General features: G+C 42.3%; 1 protein-coding gene and 1 long non-coding RNA gene across 3 annotated transcripts in view; both read right to left on the bottom strand.

The window, feature by feature from the left end:
- Nucleotides 1-27,390, bottom strand: part of LOC133471078 (E3 SUMO-protein ligase PIAS1-like) — a 120,329-nt gene that overhangs the window by 37,344 nt on the left and 55,595 nt on the right. Inside the window, exons 1-2 of one of the 2 annotated variants that reach the window (XM_061760265.1) lie at nt 22,144-25,406; nt 14,222-14,717 (exon numbers count right to left, since the gene is read on the bottom strand). In XM_061760265.1, coding sequence (XP_061616249.1) covers nt 14,222-14,717; nt 22,144-22,209 — 562 coding nt within the window. In that variant the 5' untranslated portion in view covers nt 22,210-25,406. Of the gene's footprint in view, nt 1-14,221; nt 14,718-22,143; nt 25,407-27,390 lie in introns of those variants that run through there. The other variant, XM_061760273.1, reaches the window with a different exon arrangement.
- On the bottom strand, nt 4,734-9,013 carry LOC133471090 (uncharacterized). Its single transcript, XR_009786118.1, has 4 exons — nt 5,972-9,013; nt 5,764-5,813; nt 5,622-5,679; nt 4,734-5,531 (listed from the first exon to the last, which is right to left on the bottom strand). It is a non-coding gene; the product is annotated as an uncharacterized LOC133471090 (long non-coding RNA).

The raw sequence follows: 27,390 nt of genomic DNA, 5'->3' as shown, positions 1-27,390 counted from the left end.
CCACCAGGCTCCCAGGTACCTGAGGAATATCATGATCTCTCCCCTGTTTTCAGTAAGGACCTCGCCATCTCTCTCCCCCCCATCACCCTATGACTGTGCCATTGACCTCTTGCCTGGAGCCCCTCTTCCCTCCAGCCGTCTCTCTAATCTTTCACTTCCCGAAAAAGAGGCGATGGAAAATTATAGCCGTAACTCCCTTGTCTCCGGACTTATCTGGCCCACTTCTTCGCCCCTGGGAGCTGGCTTCTTTTTTGTTGAAAAGAAAGATACCACCCTACGCCCCTGCATCGAATTCCGCAGTCTTAATGACATTACAGTAAAAAATAAAGCCCCGCTGCCTCTCCTCGATCCCTCCTTCAATCCCCTCTGTGACGCCCAAGTATAATTTGGACCTGCGGAATGCGTATAATCTTCGCCGCATTGGAGAGGGGGACGAATGGAAAACTGCCATTAACACCCACTCGGACACTTCGAATACTTGATGCTGCCGTTTGGATTAACCACCGCCCCTTCCATTTTCCAAACCTTCATAAAGGACATCGTCCGAGACATTACACTCTCAACCGGTTCGTCTTCGTATATTTAGACGGCAATCTCATTGTGTTGGAAAATTAATATTTGGAAAATTTGTTTAACATCATGTTCCCCCGAAGAACATCGCCAGCACATCCATCAAGTCCTTTAACGCCAACTCAAAAACTGTCTGTGAAACCTGAAAAGTGCAAATTCCACCTCTCCTCCGTTCATTTCTTGGGATACATCATCGCCAAAGGACAGTTACAACCAGATCCAGTCGTCAACTGGCCCATTCCCTCCACCCGCAAAGAGCTTCGTCTCCTAGGTTTCGCCAACTTCTATCAACGTTTCATCCGTGACTACAGCAAGGTTGCCGTGCCTCTAACCAGTCTCACCCCCACCAGCTCCCCTTTCAATTGGACCCCTAGCACATTGCAAGCATTCAAACCCCTCAAAGTGTTCACCAGTGCCCCCATCCTACGATAGCCCGAAGCCTCCCTCCAGTTTGTGGTGGAGGTTGACGCCTCTGACTCGGGGGCGGGAGTCATCCTCTCGCAGCGGGACCCAGTTTCCCAAAAACTACATCCCTGTGCCTTTTTCTCCCGTCGCCTTTCCACATCTGAGCAAAATTATGACGTCGGGAACAGTGAGCTGCTAGCCATCGTTTGGGCCCTGGAGGAGAGGAGGCACTCGTTGGAGGGGACCGTTACACCCTTTATGATATGGACTGACCACAAAAACCTGGCTAATCCCCGTTCCTCCAAGCGGCTTAATCCCCGGCAAAATTGCTGGGCTTTATTTCTCAGTCGGTTCAATTTCTGCCTCTACTTCCACCCTGGTTCGCGCAATGGCAAGTCTGATGCCCTCTCCCGTATGTTTGCACCCCCCTCCAGTCCAATTGAACCTGAATCCATCCTCCCTTTCTCGTGCTTTGTGGGAGCAGCCACTTGGAAGATCGAACAGGTGGTTAAAAGAGGCTCAGAAGACTCACCTGGGCCACCTAACAGACTGTTCGTACCAGATTCCACATGCTCTGACGTCCTTCAGTGGGCCCACAACTCTAAGCTCACCTGTCATCCTGTCATAACCCACACCATCCAATTAATCCAGCAACACTTCTGGTGGTCTAGCCTAGTCAAAGACACCAGAGAGTTTGTCCGAGCCTGTTCCGTCTGTGCCCGAGGTAAGGCTTCACATCACCGAGCTGGTCTGCTGCGCCCCCTACCCATTCTGAGCCGCCCTTGGTCCCACATCTCCCTGGACTTCGTCCCCGGCCTACCTCCATCTGAACGTAACAGTCATCCTCGCCATTATTGACCGGTTCTCCAAGTGTGTTTACCATGTACCTCTTCCCAAATACCCTCTGCTTTTGACACCGCTAACCTTCTTGTCGTCCACATGTCCAGACTTCATGGTGTCCTTATTGACATATCAGACCGAGGTTCACAACCCAGGTCTGGAAACAGTTCTGCAAGGTGGTGGGCGCAGCAGCCAGTTTGTCTTCCGGCTACCACCCCCAAACAAACGGCCAGACCGAGCGGGCAAATCAAAACCTGGAATCCGCTCTTCACTGCTCACCATCCTGCCTCGTGGTGCACCTTCCTCCTGTGGGTGGAATATGCCCACAACTCCCTCTCCAGCTCCGCCACAGGTATGACTCCCTTTATGGCATGTTACGGTTTCCAACCTCCTTTGTTTAAAGACCAGGAGCATCCAGTGGCGGTTCCCGCGGTGAGGGAGCACCTTCGACAAGTCCAAGCTGTGTGGAAGGACGTCAAGCCTGCTCGAACTCGGGCTACGGAGAACAATAAGTGGATCTTCATCGATCCCTCACTCCGGAATACAAGGTGGGTCAGATGGTCTGGCTCTCCTCCCGTGACCTCCCACTCCAATCGTAGTCCCGTAAGCCTGCCCCTAACCACACTCATCAATGCCACCTCTGTTCAATTAAAACTCCCCCTTTCCCTCAAGATCCATCCAACATTCCATGTGTCTCTGCTCAAGCCGTTCCTGCTTCTTGCTCACTCCTTGTCCTGATGGTCCACCACCTGGCCTTGGATATCCTTCCCAGAGCCAAACCGCAACAAACCATTCCATTATCTCCTCCCTCCGCCTCATTCTGCTCTTGGGTCCAATCCAATTCACATACGACTTCGAATCGGGACAAGTCTTCCCTAACCCCACCCATAAATCTCCTCTATATACGAAACGGGATAATTCCCCTTAATATATAATATTAGTGAGCGGCACGGTGGCCGACTGGTTAGAGCGTCAGCCTCACAGTTCTGAGGACCCGGGTTCAATCCCCGGCCCCGCCTGTGTGGAGTTTGCATGTTCTCCCCGTGCCTGCGTGGGTTTTCTCCGGGCACTCCGGTTTCCTCCCAGATCCCAAAAACATGCATTCATTGGAGACTCTAAATTGCCCGTAGGCATGACTGTGAGTGCGAATGGTTGTTTGTTTGCCCTGCGATTGGCTGGCAACCAGTTCAGGGTGTACCCCGCCTTCTGCCCGATGATAGCTGGGATAGGCTCCAGCACGCCCGCGACCCTAGTGAGGAGAAGCGGCTCAGAAAATGGATGGACGGATATAATATTAGTATTGTTGGCCTCAAAGATTAGGACAAGCAGGACAGTGATGACACAACTAAAAACCCCAATCAATTGATAAAGATGATTTGTGTGAGTTCTATGACTGGGTCAATGCCATTTAGCGTACATCACAGCACTTACAAATGCCTGCAAGCCAAATCCTGACCACAATGCCACTTGTTAAGCCATAACTCTTCTTTGCCACAGAGACCGTGTCTGTGATAAATTCAGTTCAAAGCAGCAGAAGGTCCAATAATTACAAGTCAAGATTCCAATCTCATGAGAATATTTGAACAAAGGTACTGTAACAGATAGACGAAGATTAAATTGGCTAATGCTATATTTGGTTGAGAATCATTTAATTGCAACAACTTTATCAATCAGAATCCCAATCGATTTTATTGTATATAATAATAATAACTGTATCAAACCTTTGACCCAATGACAACACCAGCATTTGCCTAATTCTTTTGTGGTACTTTTCCGGCCTTTCACCCCAGCCTTTTTCTGTTGTTTGTTTTAGGAGGTTGCTCATATTAGTCTCCTCTTTAGCAGTTAAAAGTCATGCTCTAAAAGGCAGTCCCCAACCACCGTGGGGCGTTTGGTACTGGGCCACTCAACGAGAGCGAACAAAAAATATTTTATAGAACATCAGAGAATGACAGAAGTTTTGTTTTGAAAATCATGTGCACAAAACTTTGCCTCTCTACACATTAAAATGACCGTCTTGGTGACATGATACAGTAGCAGCCAGCCAAGAAGTTAGCAAAAATTAGTTAAAAAACAAAGATATTTGAAAAGCTTCAGAAAGGGGGAAAGGTCAAATGATGACACAGCAGAAGAGACAATCACTTTCAAGAAAAAGACAGCTGCATTTAAGAGACAATATCAGCAGTCCGACTTAAAATATAGGTTTATCATTGCAGGTGATTTACATGCACCAAGCACACTCTGCGTACGCAATATGTGGCAGCAGGCTTGCAAATAAGGCAATGATTCCTTCAAACTTGCCAAAAAAGCACTTAGTACCTTGCTTCCATTTTCAGCATCCTACCTTTATGAAGTGAGATTTTTCGCAAAGACGTTGACCAAATGAAAATTACTGAGTCGACTGGGCATAGGTAACTTCGGGTGTCATTGTCTCCCATTACTCCAAGATAGGACCGTCTCGTTAAGACCAGGGCTCCCATTAATAACAACAACACCTTCAGCGTAATTTTGAGCTGTATTTTTCATAAATCGTTTTTATTTGTTTCTATGCCTGTCCGGAAAAAATATTTCTCTACGTGAACCTGGTCCGTGGTGCATTAAAGGATGTGGACTGCTGCTTTAAAGCAGTGCTTCTCAACTGCTGGGTCGGGACCCAAAAGAGGGTAGTGGACAGCGAGTAAACAGTTCCAGGTGGTCCTCAGTTTACGATTGTACGGAGACATGACTTTTTGAGATTTTAAACAGTGTGCGATGACTTAGCTTGTGCAGCGGCGTAAGAATAAATGGTCATGCAGCACCAGAACAAGTAAAAGTGTTTTTCATTTAAATATTTACTTAAAATTCGGAATTTACTACTGCGTTTGCATAAGTTAGTGATAGACCTCAGTGCGTTCCAACTTGCATATGAATACGGGTAACATGGGTGCCGTATGGGAAGAACTCTATTGGACACCAAGGACCCCTTGTATAGTAACATACAGTGGGTATGGAAAGTATTCAGACTCCCTTAAATTTGTCACTTCAAATTTCGTGTGCATGCATGCATGTTCATGACAATAAAAAAGGTGATTATTCTTCTTCTAATCAGCAATCACATATAGGCTACTTTCAGCCAAATCTGTTTCTGGAAGAAAAAAAAGGCAAAAACAGCCTTTTTGTGAAAGCAGACACATCAGAATCAGAATCATCTTTATTTGCCATGTCCAAAAAACACCCAAGGAATTTGTCTCCGGTAGTTGGAGCCGCTCTAGTACGACAACAGACAGTCAATTGACAGAGAACACTTTGGAGACATAAAGACATTGACAAAAAACGTCACTGAGCAATAAAGGGTTGCTAGTTATCTGTTATCAAGCAGAACCATGACTTTGACACCAATATTTGTTTTCTTTCATGAAAATCTCAACATCTGAACATAAAGCAACACTGAGAAAGTACTTTTGACAGAAAAATTATTTATTTACAAGTATAACTATGTACAGAATTTACATTAGACAGAAATGCATGAACAAATGGGGTTCCCACACTTGTACTTTTTCCCCTCCAAATTCTCGTCCTCTACCGTTTGCTCAATACTCCAGGTTTTTATTACCTTGCACATAAAATCTAGCAGTTTGATCCACATATGGATATTATTATTCTGTTGGCAGTGAACAGGATCTTTTGTGGTTGTCATTCTCTTTGAAACCAGTCACTACTTTTGCTTGAAGTACAACCTGTGCAGTTTAGAAATATAAGTATTACTATAAAAATACATTGTTGAAATTGCTGTCGTGGGACGTGGAGAAAAAAAAGCTTGGAATTACCTTTTTTTTTGCACTGCGTACTGGAATGGGAAATGGGAACGTCTGCTGGATGGATAACCTGTAAGTTTTAAAAAAATACATACGATTACTAGAGAATACCTTTTATTGATGACGTGTTTTGAAAGGGTAGAAAAAATATTACTTTTCTTTGTCGCAATCCTAAAAGACGCTCGACTCGCAGGTGTTGAATTCCTGCAAGATTAACGAAATGGAAAATTCTAATCAGCACTGGCAACAGATGTTATATTATAATGTGAACTAGTGGGATTAAATTATGTTATTATGGAACAAGGATTGAAGGAGCGTGTTTGCTCGCTAAATGTAGCTAACGCGAGCTGCAAATGAGTTACCTTCGACTTCGTCGGACTTCGTCGAAGGATCCTCGTAATGAAGTTCGGCTGGGTATCCAGACGGAGTTCACTCATCACGATTCCAGATCCCATTTACTCAAATCTTGGTCGAGAGGCAATCAGCTGGCAAGCGGCTGGGAGGATCTCGCCATATGTATGGGCCGGCATTTTGAGCGATAGCTTTGGAACAAAGCAATCGCTCGGAGCGTCATTCTGACTTGGCGCACCATCGTTTATTCCCCGTATGATCTAAGGTGTCATTCCTGTCGGTCGCAGGAATATTATTCTTGCCTTGGCGCAATAAATTTCTTGTACCGAAAGCTTTTTTTTTTTTTTTTTTTTAGATTTTTTTCATGTTGTCTTCTCTCTTTTCCACCATTATGTTTGTCTTTTCTCATTGTCTCTTGTACCTCGCCGGCCCGCCTCCTCCTTCTTCTTCCTCTTCTTCCTCTGAGCGAGGGACATTCAGGTGAAGGCATTGTTGCCCTCTACAGGGTGCCAATCCTCATTGCAGTTATCCAGAGGCTTGACAATCACACATAAACTGCACAAGACTCTCCCCCACCCATCCCCCGTTAAAAAACGCCATTGACGTCTTTAGACGGCATTGGCAGGGAATGAGTTAAAAAAGAAAAACTGAAATATCACATAGCCATCAGTATTCAGACCCTTTGCTGTGATGCTCATATATTTAACTTGGGTGCTGTCAATTTCTTCTGATCATCCTTTAGTAGGTTCATTGGAGTCCAGCTGTGTTTGATTATACTGATTGGACTTGATTAGGAAAGCCACACATCTGTCTGTATAAGACCTTACAGCTCACAGTGCATGTCAGAGCAAATGAGAATCATGAGGTCTAAGGAACTGCATGAAGAGCTCAGCGACAGAATTGTGGCAAGGTACAGATTTGACTCAGGTTACAAAAAGATTTCTGCCAGAGCCCTGACTGAAACCCAATTGAGCATCTCTGGAGAGACCTGAAAATGGCTGTCCACCAACGTTCACGATCCAACCTGACAGAACTGGAGAGGATCTGCAAGGAGGAATGGCAAAGGATGCCCAAATCCAGGAGTGAAAAACTTGGCATTCCCAAAAAGACTCATGGCTGTATTAGGTCAAAAGCGAGCTTCTATTAAATACTGAGCAAAAGGTCTGAATACTTACGGCTGTATGATTTTTAAGTTTTTCTTTTTTAATACATTTGCAAAAGTTTCAACAATTCTATTTTTTTCTGTCAATATGGGGTGCCGTGTGTACATTAATGCGGAAAAAAATGAACTTAAATGATTTTACCAAATGGCTACTATATAACAAAGAGGGAAAGATTTAAGGCGGTCTGAATACTTTCCGTACCCACTGTATTTCACATGCATCCCAGGTTAGAGTTGCCTTTTATTTGGAAAGTAACATTTGACAGGCAGGCAGCAGAAATGTAATTATTTGTTCATCCTCAGCTTCTTAACCAGGTGCCCTAAAAGGCATTTTGAACATGAAAGTGTGTGGAGTTCTGTTTGAAAAAATGACATACATATGTTTTCAAAGGCTATTTTTTAACAATGCATTTTATTTATTGTTCTTCAATAAAAGTGTGTCGCGACTTAGCAATTCTGCATGATGAAGGATCTGCCAATCAGTTTGGTTGCATTATTCTTTAAATTTGCAGACAAAATGTTTATGTAGTTTATTCTGCAGCTGACATCATGTATTACATCATCATTAAAGATTAGTGAGCTCGTCCGAGAAGCCATTCAAGCGTAAACTATGCATGACATTACTTCCACTGTGTTTCACAATGAGCCAGTATGTTTGGAATTATGAGCAGACCCTTTCGTTCTCCGAACTTTAACCTTTCCATCTTTATGGCAAAACCTAATCTTTGACTAAGTGGTCTTTAAAACTGTCACATCACTTTTGAGCCACATGTCCATAGTTTTTCGCAAATGCCAGCTGGGCCTTCTAATTCGTGTTGCGAGTAAGTCGTTTGCATCTTCTGGTGGCGGTTCTGTACTTTTGGTCATCAAGTCCTCTGCTACTATTCCCAACAGTAGCTTGCGGTACCTTCACTCCTGCCCTCTGGGGGTTGTTGCTCTGATGTCACTAATAGTTTGTTTGCCTCTTTGGAGTGCTCACAGTGTTCATGTCGTCAACTGTTGCAAATTTCTGTGGTCTCCCTGTTCAACGTACTTAGCACAACAGTTTTTACTTCTTCTTCAGGACATTCCATAATGTTCTATTGGCTATGGCAAATGTTTGTGCAATGATTCACATTGATTTTCCATCTTTTCTCGGCTTCACAAATGCTTGTTTTTTTTACCTATTATAATCTCTCTGTTTTTCATGTTGGTTACACTTCAGACCAATATAAATGGCAGTCTTGACAGGCAAAAACCAAACCTGAAACTGAACATAGACCCTCAGCTATTCATTGCTTGAATAATCAATGTAATAATACATACCTGGGCAACAAAACAAACCTGTTGGTCTAATGTTCTACTACTTTTGCTCATGTGAAATACGGTTGAGTTCAAACAAACGTGCTATCTTAAGTTGAACATGTCAGATCCTGGAAATAAAAGCTGAAATGTTGATCATTTCTCATCTTTATCTTTGATCTCAACCCAAAATGATTCCAGTCTACAGTAAAAAGAAAGGAAGTCGACTCACTGTTCGAATACTTCTTGAGGGAAGTGCTACTGAAACAATTCCTTTGCCATAAACTGCATGACTGTTCACATTTTAATGTGTTGTGGCATAATTCTAACGCTTTCAGACACACATGGCAATACTCTCTTTAAGGGCATATAAAAATGCAGCAGAAGGAGTGGGGGTAGGGATTTGTTGAGAATGATATTGTGGATGAGGCAAAAGGGGACGCATAAAGAATTGAGGGCGTAGTATGAATAACAATCAATGGATCTGAGGGAGGCATATGTGCATGATCAAATGGTAACAGGGCTCTCTTCCTTATAATTAGGTTAACTATGGTGATCACAATGAAGCTGAGCAGTCTTTTAGTAGCATTAAAATCTTCAGCCTGGTGAAATTACGCACAAATCTTTCCCCCCACCCCCCCCCCTCACTCACCCTCTCTCTCTCACTATTGAGAAAATACTTATGCATTATTAATATTAAAGTATGTCTGGTTTTGGAAAGGAACCATATGTGCAGACGTACTGTACCAGCGCGTGATAGACCACGACGTCTATGTGCAATTCTGAAGGAACAATGAATTCTGTGGGCACAGTTTTGTGCCTGTGCAATTTCCTGACTTTGAATGCAAATGTTTGCATGCAAAGTGGATGATGGCAGACAGAGTAGTGAGAAAAAACTGATGGAGAGGAACAGGTAGAACACCTTTTTGTGTTTGTACATGCATTGGCAAGAAAATAAATCACAGGGTAGTTTCTTACTCTATTAAAATGCTAATGAAGAATAATACAGACAGATGTTCATGATTTTGTAATATATTACATTTAAATTTACATGTACCGAGATTAAATTATTGAATTACAAAATTGATATAATTGTAATCATTAATTACTGGGAGAAATGTGTAATTAAATTCCAGTGGATTTTGGAAATTTCCATGATTACAATTTAATAGTAATAACAATAGTAGTTATAATCCAGCCATCCATTTTCTGCGCCGCTTCTCCTCACTCGGGTCGCGGGCGTGCTGGAGCCTATCCCAGCTATCATCGGGCAGGAGGCGGGGTACACCCTGAACTGGCTGCCAGCCAATCGCAGGGCACATACAAACAAACAAACAACCATTCGCACTCACATTCACACCTACGGGCAATTTAGAGTCTCCAATTCATGCGTGTTTTTGGGATGTGGGAAGAAACCGGAGTGCCCGGAGAAAACAGTAGTTATAATAATTTAATATTTAGAAATAGACGCAAAAGCTCAGCTTTTTTTCCCCCCATATTACTTCCTGCCGACAAAGCAGACGCTTCTGATTTGCTCTCTCTGGTAACGTGCCATTCTGCTGTAGTCTCAAACATGACAAATATGACCCTGAAGCGCCACCTTGTGGTGCAATCTATGAATTTGGCTGAGATTTTGAAAGAGTGAGTATTGGGCAGATTGTTCTGATATTTTCATAGGTGTAAGTGGACATAAATAGAGATGTTCACATACATTTTGGTGACGATTGATAGTTTGCTGACATCAAGCAACGTCAAGCTTTTGTCCTCGTCAGGTGTCCGCCGTTATGACGGCCACCCGCGCACATCAAAGTCCGAGGTCAGCCGAGCCCCATGACCATACAAAAGCCTATAATATGTCACAAAATCAAACGCCTGGTTAACGTCATTGTCCAAAACTATTTTATCGAACTATAGTGCGAACATGGCGCAGTGATGGCAGGTGTCAACTGTGACAGCCAGCAGTGCACATCAAAGTCAGCCTGCGTCACACAATGTCACTTGCCACACAATGCCACCATACACCCTACAGAAACACGTGTCATCCATAGGAAATCTTTTCAAACATCTTAGAGGCATTTGTGATGCAATCAATACAAAATTGAGCTGACGAACTGCGTTTAAATATGCGGAAATGAATCTGCAAGCACTACCTGAACCTCATGTGGGATGACGTGGCTGTCTCTTTTTCAATGATCAATTTTTTAAAAATTAAGCCTATTCAAAATTTTCACTATCACTATTTTCACTCGTTATTGTCAAAAAACAAAACAGAACAAAAAAACATCCACACTTTCAATATAGGCAAATATTACACCAAAGTGTTCAAAATGTGGGCGGGCCAAACTCTTTCTGGAAATCAAATATTTCATCAGAAAATTAGCCTAAAATTAATACATTGGAACCTTTCGGGTTACATCCAAAGTTTTCATAGAAAACTTACCTCTAGTTACGTCTTATTTTCTGTTTGCGAACGGTCTTGGTATGGACGGAAGGATCTATCGATCTATGATCCATCTCACCCTGCATGACCATTGACTCACTGCATAACCCTTTGATATAAGCTGAAACTTAGTTGTCTGCTCTGGTCCGCAGCGTAAGGCGGAAATCCGTTCTAGGCGGAAGTTCCGCCTCCACATACTCTCTCACCCAATCACAAATCTAATAGCGTTTGCGATTGACGTGGTAAAATAAGTCCGGAAATCATTGTATTTTTGTCCAAAAATAGCATTTAAAATATGCATGTTATTTATTCAATTGTAGTATCTCTTTAATGAAGTCAATGAACGGTAAATGTCAGCGTAATTGCTTCAATAAAAGAGTCCACATAAATATGAACAGCTACGCCAGCGCGCTGTAGCAGCCCAGCTAACCGACATGCCTACGTGGCAGCCATGTTTGCAGGGATGACATTCCCATAGATGTTAATGCATGGACATTGAAATTAAGTTGCAACTTGCTCATGCCCTGCCATTGGCTGGCGACCGGTTCAGGGTATACCCCGCCTCTTGCCCAGAGATAGCTGGGATAGGCTCCAGCACGCCTGCGACGGTAGTGAGGAATGAATGTTACTTGCTCTTTTCTCAACCGATTTGCATGAGGTTACTGTTTTGTCAATGCCAAAGCGTGTTATCAACACAAAATATGGTAATAAAAAAAATGATCAAAATGACTAAAGTGGAAGTAAGCAGGTCCAAAAAATGGCATGTAAATTCGACACGCCACAGAAAAGAGTAATGTTAACAAGCATGCCAAATTTGCATGAAAAAACAAAATAAATAAAATAATCGCTAAGTATATAAAATCAGGCTTCAAAACTTGAATAATAAGGGCCACCTCTCAGCTCCCAGACGCTGTGGGTGTAACGAATGGATGCGCCAAAAGGAATCAAACATACTGAGGGGGTGATAGCTTATACGATGTAAAATCCCGTTAGGAGGGTCAACTTCAAAATTGAATGGTTATTGTGGACTATAATCATAAAAATAAGCACACAAATCAATTTCTCCTCATAATCTCACAGCCGAACACGGCACCTGATGACGGCGGGAAGGAAGGAGGAAGCCCAGGTAGTTAGACAGTCGGCACTGCGCCATTCACTAGTATCCCACGAAGCCATGTTGTATCCGGTGAAAGTTTACACAACCATCCGTCGTAAAATGCGCACTGCAGTGTTGGCTGGTGGTGTTTGATGTTCAGCTCACCATCTACGTGCGTCTTTAAAAAAATCAATCTATCGCTTTTTTATTTCCTCATTTTTTTGGGAGCTTAAAAAAAACTGCTGTTCTGTAAATTGAGGCATTTAGCGACGACGCATTTTTGGCGTGTAACCATCGTTAGCTTGCTAAGAGCATGCTGGAGTGGAGTGGTAAATGGGCCTTGTTATGGAAGCTAAGCACAGCTAACTCACAACAGAGCGTAGCCAAAGGACATGACGTCACTTTGTATTTATCTAATAGGGGAGGATAAGTGGTAAAGAAAATGGCTGGATGGGTGGATGGAGAGAACTCTTATAGAAAGTATACGCCCCAGCCCCATGATGTCACGAGGCTGTGTTTTAGCCCCACCCACAAAATCAGGAAAATTCTAACGGTGAAAAAGATGCTTACGCTATATCTCAACAATTCAACACTATATTATTTGCATGTTTTCAGCACTTATCTTCAAAGATATTTAATGTATTTAGAAACCAAAAATGGATATCTGCTTTGAGCCGCATTAAAAGAAATGCGCAGCAAATTGACCAACAGAGAAATTCGTCTTTCAAATGACAATGAGACGTCCCACTTTTGGTTTTGTTTTTTTGTCTAAGTTTCTCTGATTGGTTTGTTGTGCAAAAATTAACCAACGACTTAGAAAAGAAAAAGACAAAAGAAAAAACACCTGAATCAGAATTTCCCCATGTTATTATCAAAGAAGGCTTTTCTTCAATGAGCAGCTCTCGTCCTGCTCCCCTTTCCCTCCTTCGTTAAAGTTAATGAGCAATAAACTGTTATCATGTTTATTCAGTGTTTTATTTCTTTGTAATAATGTTTTCACTTATTTCAATATTGCACTATATTTATTGACCACACAGATAAAAAAAAAAAAAACAAGTATAAGTTAATTTTGGGGCTGGAAAGGATTAATTGAATTCCCATTAATTTCAATGGGAAACATAACCTCAGTTTAAGAATGTTTCAGGTTACAAACGGGGTTATGGAATGAATTAAGTTCGTAACCCAAGGTTCCACTGTACTGAGTCTATTTTGGGAGGATTTTTTTTTTCTGCAGACATCATTTGCAAGTCCAGAATTATGGAATAAGTGTCAATGTTCACAGTATTAGATAGATCTTTTAAAAAATGGAATCAAAATATAATCAAATATAATTTGTTATATTTACCATGAGAAAGTAATTTAAATAGTTATGCTACTATTATATTTTCAACAGGGTTATTTAAATTGTAATTGTAACCAACTACATTTCCAAAGACTTCTTCCCAACACTGCTTATGACTTATGCTAGTCATAAAAAAGACACATTCACAAATCTTAATTTGACACCTGTCAACATTTTGTTTTGCATTGGTGTCCTTTTGTAGTGAAAATGCATTTAACATTGCAACAATTCCCAAATACAGTATATACATTTACTGATTCAGATAAAAAAGTAGCTCATACATATAATAATAATAATAATAATACATACTGAAATAAGCATGGATGTTTGCAACTTTAAAAATAAATGCATTACACTTAAACCGCACTTTTTCATGACACTCAAAGATGCTTTACAATTGCAAACATTATTCATTGACTGTACAGTCACGGCCTGGTGGTGGTAAGCTACTTGTGTAGCCACAGCTGCACTGGGGCAGTCTGATGGAAAACGTGGCTGCCATTCTGCACCTCCGACCACCACCAAACAACCAACCACATTTATTGCAATGTGGGTTTAGTGTCTTGCCCAGGGACACAACAACGACACGCGCTTGGGCGGGGAACGAACCACGACCCTTTGGTTTCAGTGTGTACAGTTACCCTCTGCGCCACACTGCCCACAATCTCTAAAAAAATTTAACAAAAGGCAAATTATTCATTTAAAAATATTGTTTATGAATATTTCCTTGCCTTTCCTTGAAAAAATGCCAATAGAAAAATTTGTAGCGTTCAACCAAGATTCTCATGAAAAAGATGGCTGAAAGTACAAAGATTTGGAGGAGTTTCACCATTTTTTGTGATGTCAGCATATCAAAGCAAGCTTTGTGGTAAGGAAAGAGGCCAAAAAAACTACACATGTAACCATCTCATGTATAAAAAACATTGAAATGCTCTCTCACCTAGACTGGTTGGCTTGATGAGCTCGTCCAGCGTGTCATAAAATGGCAACCTCTGGAGCTTCACATCTGGGTGGACGGGGTGCAGCGGGACCACGGCGGACATGTGGTGTGTCAACCCAGTAAGCTCGTGTTTCCCAGGACCGAGTAGCGAGAGAGGTATTAAGGCAGCAGGTGACGGGGCTCCACCATGACCCGCGTGGCCCTCGTACGCCAGCTGTGTCAAGCCAGGAGGCAAAGCAGCTCCACCTCCTCCAACCACCCCCGCTGTGGCTGGGTGATGCGGTCCGGGCAGGGAAAGCTCGGAGTGAGACACCATTTTTGCAGGGAAGCGTCTGCGGTACAGCTCTTTGATCTTCATATGCACGGCGGGGCTGCAGCCTGCCTTGAGCAGATGCAATGCCTTGGTTAGAAGCTCGTGCTTTCGTCCGTGCTTGTTGCGCCCGGCGTAGCCCAGCAGCACCTGGAGCTCAGACACCCGCAGGCTCATCACCATTTGCTATGGCAGACACAATGAGAAAGAAAAGGAAGAATGAGAATAGTGCAAACTGGTCCGGCTTCAAATGTGATAGAGTGAATGGCTGGGATCTAAAATCTCTATCAAAAAGGAGGTTAAGTTCGATCCACAGAAAATGAAAGTAACATGTTTGAGGTTTTTCCAGAGAAACATCGAATCCATTTACATTTTTTACTTTAACATTTCACAGCTTCTAAACACTTTAAAACAATTTTTTTAACTGTTAAATCGGTTCAAATCCCGGGCCCGCCTGTGTGGAGTTTGCATGTTCTCCCCGTGCCTGCGTGGGTTTTCGCCGGGCACTCCGGTTTCCTCCCACATCCCAAAAACATGCATGATAGGTTAATTGATGACTATAAATTGCCCGTAGGTGTGAATGTGAGTGCGAATGGTTGTTTGTTTGTATGTGCCCTGCGATTGGCTGGCAACCAGTTCAGGGTGTACCCCGCCTCCTGCCTGATGATAGTTGGGATGGGCTTCAGCACACCCGCGACCCTAGTGAGGAGAAGCAGCTCAGAAAATGGATGGATGGATGGATGTTAATCACTGTTTATGCTGGCATCCATGTGTGGATTAATTCTATTGTGATGATCGATTTGTAGGTGTGTTTGCACGTACATTTCTGTCAAAGGGAAAAATAATGCTACGAAGGGACGGACGGACAGGGCGGCAGACAGACAGACAGACAGACCAATAGACAGCTATTCAGATAGCTATAAGCAGCTGACATGGACAGGACACTACTGCTCTGCATGCAGATGTGCTGCTTAAAGTGGAATGGGCATGACAGTTTACAGTTACTGTAGGTTGAAGTCTGTTTTTTGGAGTATTTTGTTCGGCTAGGATAGGAAGCTCAGCGACCTGAAGATTAGTTCCTGCCAAAACCAGTTTTTTTTTTAGGTGTGTGTGAGACGTACAGTGAATATAAAAATTATACACACTCCTATTCAAATGCCAGGTTTTTGTGATATAAAAAATGAGACCAAGACAAATCATTTCAAAACCTTTTCCACTGTTAGTTTGACCTTTAACCTGGTCAACTCAATTGAGAAAAAAAAACTATAAATAAACAAATATTTTTGAGAGGGGAAATGAAAATAAACGAAGGTAATGCGGTATCACAAGCATACACCGATGACTTGGGATGTGGCTGTGTTCAAAATTAACCAGTAACATTCCAACTCATGTTAAATGGGAGTCACAGACCTGAACACTATTTCAAATGCCACTGATTCACCACAAATACAGTTCAGTTGTTGTCATAGGATTTTCCTTTTATTTTGCTTACCAGCAGAAGCTTGCTAACACTGACTCCTATTTGGAACTGTTCATAATTCCCGCCACCTTGACTAGGGCCCCAGTTCCGGCTGAAGAACAGTAGTCCCAAAGCCACCACCATGCTTCACTGTAGGTATGGTGTTCTTTTAGTGGTAAGCAGTATTGTGTATGCACCAAACAAACCTTTTGGTATTATGGCCAAAGAGTTCAAAGGGAGGGATGCCGTCAAGCTGAAGAAGGAGTCCTATCGGGCCTTTTTGGCCTGTGGGACTCCTGTGGCAGCTGATGGGTACCAGCTGGCCAGGCGGAATGCAGCTTTGGTGGTCACTGAAGCAAAAACTCGGGTATGGGAGGAGTTCGGTGAGGCCATGGAGAAAGACCTCCGGACGGCTTCGAGGAAATACTGGTCCGCCATCCGGCGTCTCAGGAGGGGGAAGCAGTACACCATCAACACTGTGTATAGTGGGGATGAAGCGCTGCTGACCTCGACTCGGGACGATGTGAGTTGGTGGGGAGAATACTTCGAAGACCTCCTCAATTCCACAGACACACCTTCCCATGAGGAAGCAGAGTCTGGGGTCTCTGAGGCGGGCTCTCCTATCTCTGGGGTTGAGGTCACCGAGGTGGTTAAAAAGCTCCTCAGTGGCAAGGCCCCGGGGGTGGATGAGATTCTGAGATTCGGCCGGAGTTCCTAAAGGCTCTGGATGTTGTGGGGCTGTCCTAGTTGACCCGCCACTGCAACATCGGGTGGACATCGGGGTCAGTCCCTCTGGATTGGCAGACTGGAGTGGTGGTGGACCGGAGGGTGTGTTCCAACTACAGGGGGTTCACACTCCTCAGCCTCCCTGGTAAGGTCTATTCAGGGGTGCTGGAGAGGAGGATCCGTCGGGAAGTCGAATCTCAGGTTCAGGAGGAGCAATGTAGTGTTCGTCCTGGCCGTGGAACAGTGGACCAGCTCTACACCCTCGGCAGGGTGCTCGAGGGTGCATGGGAGTTCACCAAACCAGTCTACATGTGTTTTGTGGACTTGGAGAAGGCATTCGACCGTGTCCCTTGGGGAGTCCTGTGGGGGGTGCTTCGGGAGTATGGGGTTCCGAACCCCCTGATAAGGGCTGTTCGGTCCCTGTACGACCGGAGTCAGAGTTTGGTCCGCATATCCGGCAGTAAGTTGGACTCGTTCCCGGTGAGGGTTGGACTCCGCCAAGGCTGCCCTTTGTCACCGATTCTGTTCATAACTTTTATTGACAGAATTTCAAGGCGCAGCCGAGGTGTAGAGGGGGTCCGGTTTGGTGGCCTCAGTATTGCATCTCTGCTTTTTGCAAATGTTTGTGCAGCTCCTGAAGCATTTTCTGAAAGCACTCTTTCTTTTTGTGTACATGGGTCCCACGTCTTTTGCACTGTGGTATGTTATAGCATCAGTAATGTCTTTGTGCCTGGTGGACGCCGACTCGTGTCATAAAGCTATTGAACGCATAAGCAATAAAACATTGCTTGGGCTTTACTTGGGATTACTGAGAAGTCTTTTCTCTTAGCCATTTCTCTCATTGTAATACACTGTGCAGTACGAGGTGTTTCATGTGGTGGAACATATTTGTTGTGCTGCCTTGCTTCGTCGTAATTTTTGCCAAGCACAACCAGCACAAAACCTCGCTCTGGTTTAAATACTTTTTTTTGTTTTGTATTTTAAATCCAAAATACCCCCAAATTTAGGCATGAGCTAATTACCATGTTGAAGGTATATCACAGTTTTGAAAAGTCAAGATTTCAATAACCGCTTGACTGTCCATTACCGACAGAGGTGGGTAATAACATGCTACATTTACTCCGTTACATTTGCTCAAGTAACACTTTGGATAAATTGTACTTGTCAGAGTAGTTTGAATGCAACATACTTTTTACTTTTACTTGAGTATTTGTGTTAAGAAGAATCGATAACTTTACTTCGTTACAAAGATCGACATGCCGTTCGCTACTTTTATTTATTGATTATTGCTGTAAAACATGCTTCTTGAGGATACTTGCCATGCTGTAATCTGTCTCTCGCTCTCTCTCGCACCCTCATACGGGCACGCGCGAGCGTACGTACGTGTGTGTGTGTGTGTGTGTGTGTGTGTGTGTCTATACACGCGCACGCATACACGCGCACGCACACACGCGCACACACACACACAAACATGCGCACACGCACACACACACACAATTGATGTCTGGGCAGCAAAAAGCAGAAAATGTTTCTGTATGGCACAATCCATGTGTTGTTGCTTTGGGGCACTTAAAATGTAAAAGGTGGCAGGTGTGTGTGGACTCCCATATATTATTTTTTTATTTTATTTGATGTTCATGGAAAAAAATAATAATATTTGATGTCCATGACACGGTGGGCGACTAGTTAGCACATCTTCCTCACAGTTCTGTGGACCAGGGTTCAAATCCCAGCCCCGCCTGTGTGGAGTTTGCATGTTCTCCCCGTGCCTGCGTGGGTTTTCTCCTGGTACTCTGGTTTCCTCCCACATCCCAAAAAGCATGCATGGTAGGTTGATTGAAGACTCTAAATTGCCTGCAGATGTGAATGTCAGTGCGAATGGTTGTTTGTTGATATGTGCCCTGCGATTGGCTGGCGACCAGTTCAGGGTGTACCCCGCCTCTCGCCCGAAGATAGCTAGGATAGGCTCCAGCACGCCCGCAACCCTAGTGAGGATAAGCGGAACAGAAAATGGATGGATCGATGGATTGATATTCATGCTCTGATTTTTCTTTTTTTTTTTTTTTTTTAATCACTCACCAGTTACCAGTAGTTTTTTTCACTGAGTACTTTCTTACTCTTACTCAAGTAAAGATTTGGAGGACTACTTCTTACTTTTACTGGAATCATACTATTCTAAAGTAACAGTACTCGATAACAGTACAATATTTGGCTACTCTACCAACCTCAGATTTTTTTTGGGGGGGGGGACGACGACTGCAGTTTGATTGGCGGCTTGCAAAAAAACGAGACTCCACGTGCTAAACAATCAGCATCTTTGATGTTAATAAGGAGAGCGAGCAGCTTTCTTTTTCTCCTTCCTAGCTGAGCGGGGGCGGGGGAGCAGCAGTGCACCCACACACGCCGAGGTAGACAGAGGGATACGACTGACGGCTAAGACTGATAAGGGAATGTGTATGAACAGCAAGAAAAGAAGAATAACCTGGACACATCCAAATTGTATTAACAATAAAAAATTTGAAAAAAAAAAAAAATCAAGGTGCCAGTTAATGGAACTGTTGTTGACTTACTGCTCATAAAATGACTGTACAGCTGCTAAAATAAGTATTTAACACGTCACCATTTTTCTCACAAAATATACTGAAAGGTGCTATTGACCTAAAAATTTCACCAGATGTTGGGAACAACCCAAGTAATCCAGACATACAAACAAAGTAGAACAAATAACATCAGAAATTAAGTTGTGTGTAAAAATGTCAATTGAGACAGGGACAAAATATTGAACACATGAAGAAAGGGTCTTGCAAAAAGGCATGGAAAGCCAAGACAACACCTAAAATCTATCAATAATCTAACAGCAATCCAGCAGTGTTGTCAGTGAAAATGAATATCAGCTGGTTCAGTCCTAACTAATGGCCTACAAAAAGGTCTCAATGCCAAGGTGTGTGTCAAGACACATCTCATGATGGGTAAGAGCAGAGAGCTGTCTCAAGACCATCGCAAACAAATTGTTGCAAAACATAATGATGCCATTGGTCACAGGCACATATCTAAGCTTCTGAACGTTCCATTGAGCACGGTTGGGGCTATAATACGTAACTGGAAAGCCAATCATACCACCGTAAATTTGCCTCGATAAGGTGCTCCTTGCAAGATTTCTAAAAGAGGAGTACAAATAACAATCTGAAGAGTTGTCCAAGAGCCAAGGACCACCTGTGGAAAGCTTCAAAAAGACCTGGAATAAGCAGGCACTGTTGTCACAAGCAAAACAGTGAGTAATGTACCATGGCCTGCATGCACGCTCACCACACAAGACCCCTTTGCTAGAAAAAAAAAAAAAAGCATGTCAAAGCTCGTTTAAAGATTGCTGAACATTTGGACAAGCCAGTTAAATACTGGGAGAATACAGTCTTGTTGGATGGGAGCAAAATTGAACTGTTTGGATGCTATAGTCCACACCACTTTTGGAGGAGAAATGTTACTGCACATCACCTTAAAAATACCATACCAATAGTGACGTTTGGAGGTGGGAACATGACGGTGTGGGGCTGCTTTTCAGCAAATGGTACTGGTAAATTTACACAGACATGCAAACACCAAAGGCATGAAAAAGGTGATAAAAAAAAAAACATTTTAGGGGGGCCTGGGGGGAGCCCCCGCAGAGAATTCGTTTGATTTTAAAAAATTAAGCAATCTGGAAGACTCTCAAGAGTACAATAAGGCAAAAAAAAAAAAACTCAAGTCCATGTTGATGTACAAATTTAAGTTTTCCTAATTTCTTTGCTTTTTTGTTCTGGCCTCCAACTTGAGACAGGCCAATCTCCACCTGCACCTGATGCCTGCTTCAAGCTGTGCCACATGAATAGCATCCTCCTCTTTAAGCACTCTCATTCTGGAAAAGAATTGACTAAAATCATTGTCTTTTTCACTTAATTTTTCACTATTACCAAATTCAAAGGCTAATCCCAAATACATCCTCCAGGAAAATATTTTATATATATATATATATATATATATATATATATATATATTATATTATGGGGGCTCACCAACATGGCGCTTGCAAGCACCAGGTAGCCCCCAGGGAACACATGAGTAGCCCATGGGTCTGTTCTAAAAATAAAACACCACGGATGGGAAATTGTGATTTACTAAGTGTTATTACTTCATGTATTTATTTATTTAAACTTAACATAGTGGAACATGTTTATTAATGTACGAAATCTATATTTTGTGCAAAAATAAAATAGATTATCTTCAATGGAAAAAAAGTTTTTACTTACCCACATTTTTCAAAATAATATATTTTAGAGCTGTAATTTAAATACCGTGATAGCGTGGTATTTTTGCTCAAGGTTATCCTTCCGTTAGAATCTGACACCGTCCCATGCCTACTCCAAATACTGGAGGTTGACTAATTTTCTGCCACCAAATCTGTCAAATGTGCAGATTTGGTGGCAAGGTGTACTTGCCAGTTTAAAAGGTGGCAAGTACACCTGCCACCTTTTAAGCTGCATTCCGCCTGGCCAGCCGGTACCCATCAGCTGCCACAGGAGTCCCACAGGCCAAAAAGGCCCGACAGGACTCCTTCTGGTTGCTAGCCACACTTACCTTCTGCACTGCGCGCTCATGTTTCTTTTCATGATTTCCCCGCGGTGTACTGTATGTAGTGTTTGCGTGTGTGTGCCTCCCTTGCTCGCTTCCTCTGATGTCTGTCATTGGCTTTGTTTCAGCTGTCAATCCACGACAAGCATGAAATAAGGTTTGTGGTTGGTTGGCCTAAGGTGTACATTTAAGGGCAAGCGTAAAAATGATGGTTGCAACTGCCTGAGCTATACAAGCAGGGCAATTGGGGAAAATCTATTTCCTTGATGTCGTTGATTTTGCAATATTATCCATGATCTTGAATGTCTGTATCAATACAAGAACACTATATCGTTCAGCTCTAGTCATCAGTATGACTAATTGTCTAAGGTCACGTTAAAGACTTCTTCATTAACCGTACCTTTGTTGATATGTACAAATTATTACCCAGACGTGCTGATAAGACTCTAATCGTGTCCGCTGACTCATTATGCACGCGTGACATCCTCTCTTTCCACTCTGCGGTCTATTCACTCATCTCGGTTTGGAACATACCTTTACATGGTTTTACAGCAAGATCTACGTTATAATGGAATCAAGAATCTTTTTCTTTTTTTTTTTAAATAGCACAATAGGCTACCGTAAGTGTTAATATAGACTGGGATATTTATGGGTTCAGTTAAATAAAAGACAAAAACGATTTATATAGAAAAGACACCAGAATTTCAATTTTGTTTATGCAAAATGTTGAAATCACATTTGAGCTTTTTAGCCATAATTCCAAAAGGTTATTTTGCACAAACATCATCATCATCATCACCACCAAAACAACACCACACTTACAGTCAAGCATGGTGGTGGCAACATCATGCTTTGGGGCTGTTTTTCTTCAGTTGGAACTGGGGCCATGGTCTGGGTGGAGGGAATTATGAACAGTTTCAAATAGCATTCAATGTCAGCACAAATCCTTCGATCTTCAGCAAGAAAGCAAAAAAAAATAAAAATACAAATGAATAAAAAAGTAAAACATCAGGAAAAGCCTACTGGAACAAGTGAACTTTATTTGTGGTTAATTAGAGGCCTTGTAAATGGTGGCTGACTCCCATTTAACATGAGTTGGAATTTGACTGATTAATGGACGACTGGTTAGCACATCTACCTCACGTCTGAGGACCGGTGTTCAAATCCCACCCCAAAGATAGCTGGGATGGGCTCCAGCACGCCCACGACCCTAGTGAGGATAAGCGGTACAGAAAATGAATGAATAACACAGCCACATCCCGAGCTATAAGAGTGTGTGTACACTTGTGCAACCACATTATCTAAGTTTATTTGTACTTTCCCTCTTGAAAATATGCATTTTTCTTCAATGAGTTTGGTTCAGGGTTACGGCACATTATTGGTGGAAAAAGTTTTGAAATGATTTGTCTTGGTCTCGGGCAGAACGGTGGGCGACTTGTTAGCACATCTGCCTCACAGCTCCGAGGACCCGGGTATAAATCTGGTCTTGACTGTGTGGAGTTTGCATGTTCGCCCCGTGCCTGCGTGGGTTTTCTCTGGGTACTCCGGTTTTCTCCCAAAAACATGCATGGTAGGTGAACTGACGTGAAGTAGGTGTGAATGTGAGTGCAAATGGTTGTTTGTTTATATGTGCCCTGCGACTGGCTGGCGACCAGTTCAGGGCGTACCCCCCCTCTCGCCCAAAGATAGCTGGGATAGGCTCCAGCACGCTCGCTAGTGAGGATAAGCGGTTTGGGAAATGAATGAATGTCTTGGTCTCATTTTTCACAAACAACCTGAAAATTTGAACAAGACCGTGTAGTCTTATATCCACTGAATGTTGACTATCCCAGGCAACAGACAAACCAAAGCAATATATTTTTTAACACTTTTTAATTAAATCTGTCTTTGTTGATGTAATACCTACATTGCAAAGAAGCCAATATTAGTTTGTCCATCTTCTATGACACTTCTGCTGTTTTGGTCCACACAGAGGTGGAGTTCATTCCAGTGCACCCTGAAGTCATAGGTTGAGCAGATAGGGGACTGAGCAGGAATAGACCCATTCAGACAGCCAGACCTAAATCCAATTGAAACTCTGTGGGGTGAGCTAATAAAGGCTGTGCACAATGTGACAGATTTGGAGCGCTTTCCAAGGAAGAGTGTACAAATATTATATAAATTGAGATTTGCCATGCTGATAAGACTTCTTCCTCAAAATGACAAAGTGCTGTAATTAATGGTGCTTCAAGTATTAGTTTTGGGATAAACAATCATGCAACAAGTGTGATGTACATGCTCATTGATAAAATTCAACTAAATTGTGTACCATAATATTCAAATATTAATAAGTGAGACGAACACAAGCCCATTTTTGGTTTCTTAGGAATAATGCATGGAGGGCCTGTTTAAAATTATTTTGTATCCTGGTCTTTGAAGTGGTTCAGGAAATGGATGGATGCTTCAGGATTTTTAGTGACCTCACATAAACAACTATTCATACTTGAAAACAAAATGACTCAAGTGTAACAAAGCCTCTTTTTCAATGGCATTCTATCCATGTTTGCCTGGATTCCACAATACAACAAACCTACAGCTCAACACGAAACAGTCAATGGTTTAGCAAAAAAATTTGACAATTTAAAATGATTACTACTAGGACTGCAATGAGGACTCAAGTTTCTCAGAGTACTCGGAATAGCCTCATGGATCTGCTTATTTAACTCATTCACTGCCAGCCCTTCGAGTTTGATACTACTGATATATACAGTAGATGCCTGTCAATGACAGGAATGAGTTAATTGTGAAGCTCAACGGAGCGGACGCACGAGCACAACGCTCTTACGTCATCAATGTCAATCTATATTCTACTTAAGAAAGGAGAAGCCAATAAAGGGAGGACACAGGGGGGGATGTGGCTGCTTAACGTGAACCATTACTACATATTTGTCATGGGCCAAGGATGAAATTTATGAGACTCTTCCTTACTCATAATATTAACGCCAATAATGCACTAATTTTTACTTAGCTTGGTAAATGCTGTGTGCGGCGGTGGGGAAGCACTTGAGGAAGTCAGCCCTCCATGCAGAGGTGAAGGAAGAAGCGGGAAGTTCACCTGTACCCAAAAATCTATTTTCTGGGACTAATTGTGCCAAGGTCTGTTCTGGCTGGGTGGGTGGGTTACACCGACGTGGCTCCGTTTGGGAGCAAGCGGCTGCTTTGTTGAAAAATCTTGTCATGTGGGTAGCCAGTGGTTCCAACTTTGGTCTTTATGGCCAAGAATCGTTTGGTGACGACAGCATGTAAAGTCAGCACGGACCTACAAATACGGTGGGGGAAAAATAAAAGATAAAAATAGAAAGAAAGGAAAACTTGGGGATAAGCCAGCCCCGGAATAGGTTTGCTAGGTAGAAACCCAGCAGCCAGAGAGGTCAGGAAACAGAGCAGGAATAAGAAGCGGTAGGAGGGGCAAGAGCTCCCTTTTTAAGCTTTCCCTGTGGAACGGACCCCAAAGGGGAAGGGTGGATCCACCCGATTTTATGATGGGCGCGAAAGTTTCTTTGTGTGCCTAATTTTCTTGAACTGGAATTTGGGGCAATAAAATCTTGTATTCTGATACCACCGCATCCCATCTTTTACGATCACTGGGCTTTATCTTGTCAACTCAAACGCGACCGGATACACTCGTTGCCATGGCGACGACAACAATAATGGATCGTGCCGTGTGTTTGTAAGAACAAAATGGGGGGAAATGTGTGCTGGTGGTCACCGGTGCTCGGGAGAGGACTTTCATTCAAGGATTGTTTGAGGTATGTTCACATACTTTTATTGCCCCAGTTCCAATGAAATTGGGATGTTGTGTTACACATAAATAAAAACAGAATACGATTTGCAAATCATGTTCGACCTATATTTAATTGAATACACTACAAAGACGCGGCATGGTGGACGACTGGTTAGAGCGTCTACCTCACAGTTCTGAGGTCAGGGGCTCAATCCCCAGCCCCGCCTGCGTGGGTTTTCTCCGGGCACTTCGGTTTCCTCCCACATCCCAAAAACATGCATGGTAGGTTAATTGACGACTCTAAATTGCCCGTAGGTGTGAATGGTTGTTTGTTTGTATGTGCCCTGTGATTGGCTGGCAACCAGTTCGGGTGTACCCCGCCTCCTGCCCGATGATAGCTGGGATAGGCTCCAGCACTCCCGTGACCCTTGTGAGGATAAGCGGCTCAGAAAATGGATGGACACTACAAAGACAAGATATTTAATGTTCAAACTGATAAACTTTATTGTTTTTAGCAAATAATCGTAAACTTAGAATTTTATGACTGCAACATGTTCCAAAAAAGCTGGGACAGGGTCATGTTTACCACTGTGTTACATCACCTTTCTTTTAACAACATTCAATAAATATTTGGGAACTGAGGACACTAATTGTTGAAGCTTTGCAGGTGGTCATTCTTGCTTGATGTACAGCGTCAGCTGTTCAACAGTCCGGGGTCTCCGTTGTCGTATTTTACGCTTCATAGTGCGTCACACATTTTCAATGGGAGACAAGTACCCGCACTCTTTTACTATGAAGCCACGGTGTTGTAGCACGTGCAGAATGTGGTTTGGCATTGTCTTGCTGAGTGCATTAAATTAAAAAAGGGTTGAAAATGATTTGCAAATCACTGTATTCCGTTTTTATTTAATTAGCAACTGTGAGTAATGTACTCCGCCGCCATGGCCTGTATGCATGCTCACCATGCAAGACCCCTTTGCTGAAAAAAAAAGCATGTCAAAGCTCGTTTAAAGTTTGCTGAACAACATTTGGATAAGCCAGTTAAATACTGGGAGAATACTTTTTGGATGCCATAATGCACACCACGTTTGGAGGAGTAATGGCACTGCACATCACCCTAAAAACACGATACCAACAGTTAAGTGCGGAGGTGGGAACATGATGATGTGGGGCTGCTTTTCAGCAAATGGTTCTGGTAAAATTCACATTATTGAAGCAAGGATGAATGGACAAATGTACCAACATTCTTGACAAAAATCTACGAGAATGATGAAAATTAAATGAGGGTGAACATTTCAGCAGGATAAGGATCCAATACATACGGCCAAAGAAACTTTCAATTGGTTTCAAAGAAAAAAAATAAGGCTGCTAGAATGGCCCAGCCAATTACCTGACTTGAATCCAATCGAAAATCTATGGAAAACTGAAACTCAAGGTCCATAAAAGAAGCCCACCGGACCTTCAAGATTTGAAGACTGCTTGTGTGGAGGAATGGGCCAAAATCACACCAGAGCTATGCACGCGACTAGCTTCTCCATGTAGGAGGCGTCTTGAACTTGTCATTGCAAACAAAGGCTTTTGTACAAAGTTTTAAATAAATAACTTAATTTCTGAGCTTATTTGTTCGACTTTCTTGGGTTGGGTGTGGGTTACTTGGGTTGTTCCCAACATCTGGTGAAATGTTCATGTCAACAGCACCTTTAGAAATATATGTAGTGTGAAAAATGGTGACGTGTTAAATGCTTATTTCAGCCGGTGTGTTTGTGTGTGTGTGTGTATATATATATATATATATATATGTATATATATATATATATACACACACACATATATATATATATATATATATGTGTGTGTATATATATATATATATATATATATATATATATATATGTATATATATATATATATATACACACACACATATATATATATATATATATGTATGTGTATATATATATATATATATATATATATATATATATATACATGTGTGTATATATGTGTGTATACATATATATATATATATATATATATATATGTATATATATATATATATACACACACATATATATATATATGTATGTATATATATATATATATATATATATATATATATATATACACATATACATATACACACACACACACACCTTGATGTTCGCTGTACTCAAGTACTGGCTGAATAATAATGTGAACCACTGAGGTTATGCTTAATAAACAGTTATCAAGCCCGTGTTTGTGTTAATTGGGGACTAACACACACAACAACTCAGAGAGGCAAAGACATTTAAAGTGACTTCACC

This window comes from Phyllopteryx taeniolatus, chromosome 2 (genome assembly GCF_024500385.1).
Source record: "Phyllopteryx taeniolatus isolate TA_2022b chromosome 2, UOR_Ptae_1.2, whole genome shotgun sequence".
Taxonomy (NCBI): Eukaryota; Metazoa; Chordata; class Actinopteri; order Syngnathiformes; family Syngnathidae; genus Phyllopteryx; species Phyllopteryx taeniolatus.
Note: the sequence above shows the minus strand (reverse complement) of the source record. Positions and strands in the feature narration are given on the sequence as shown.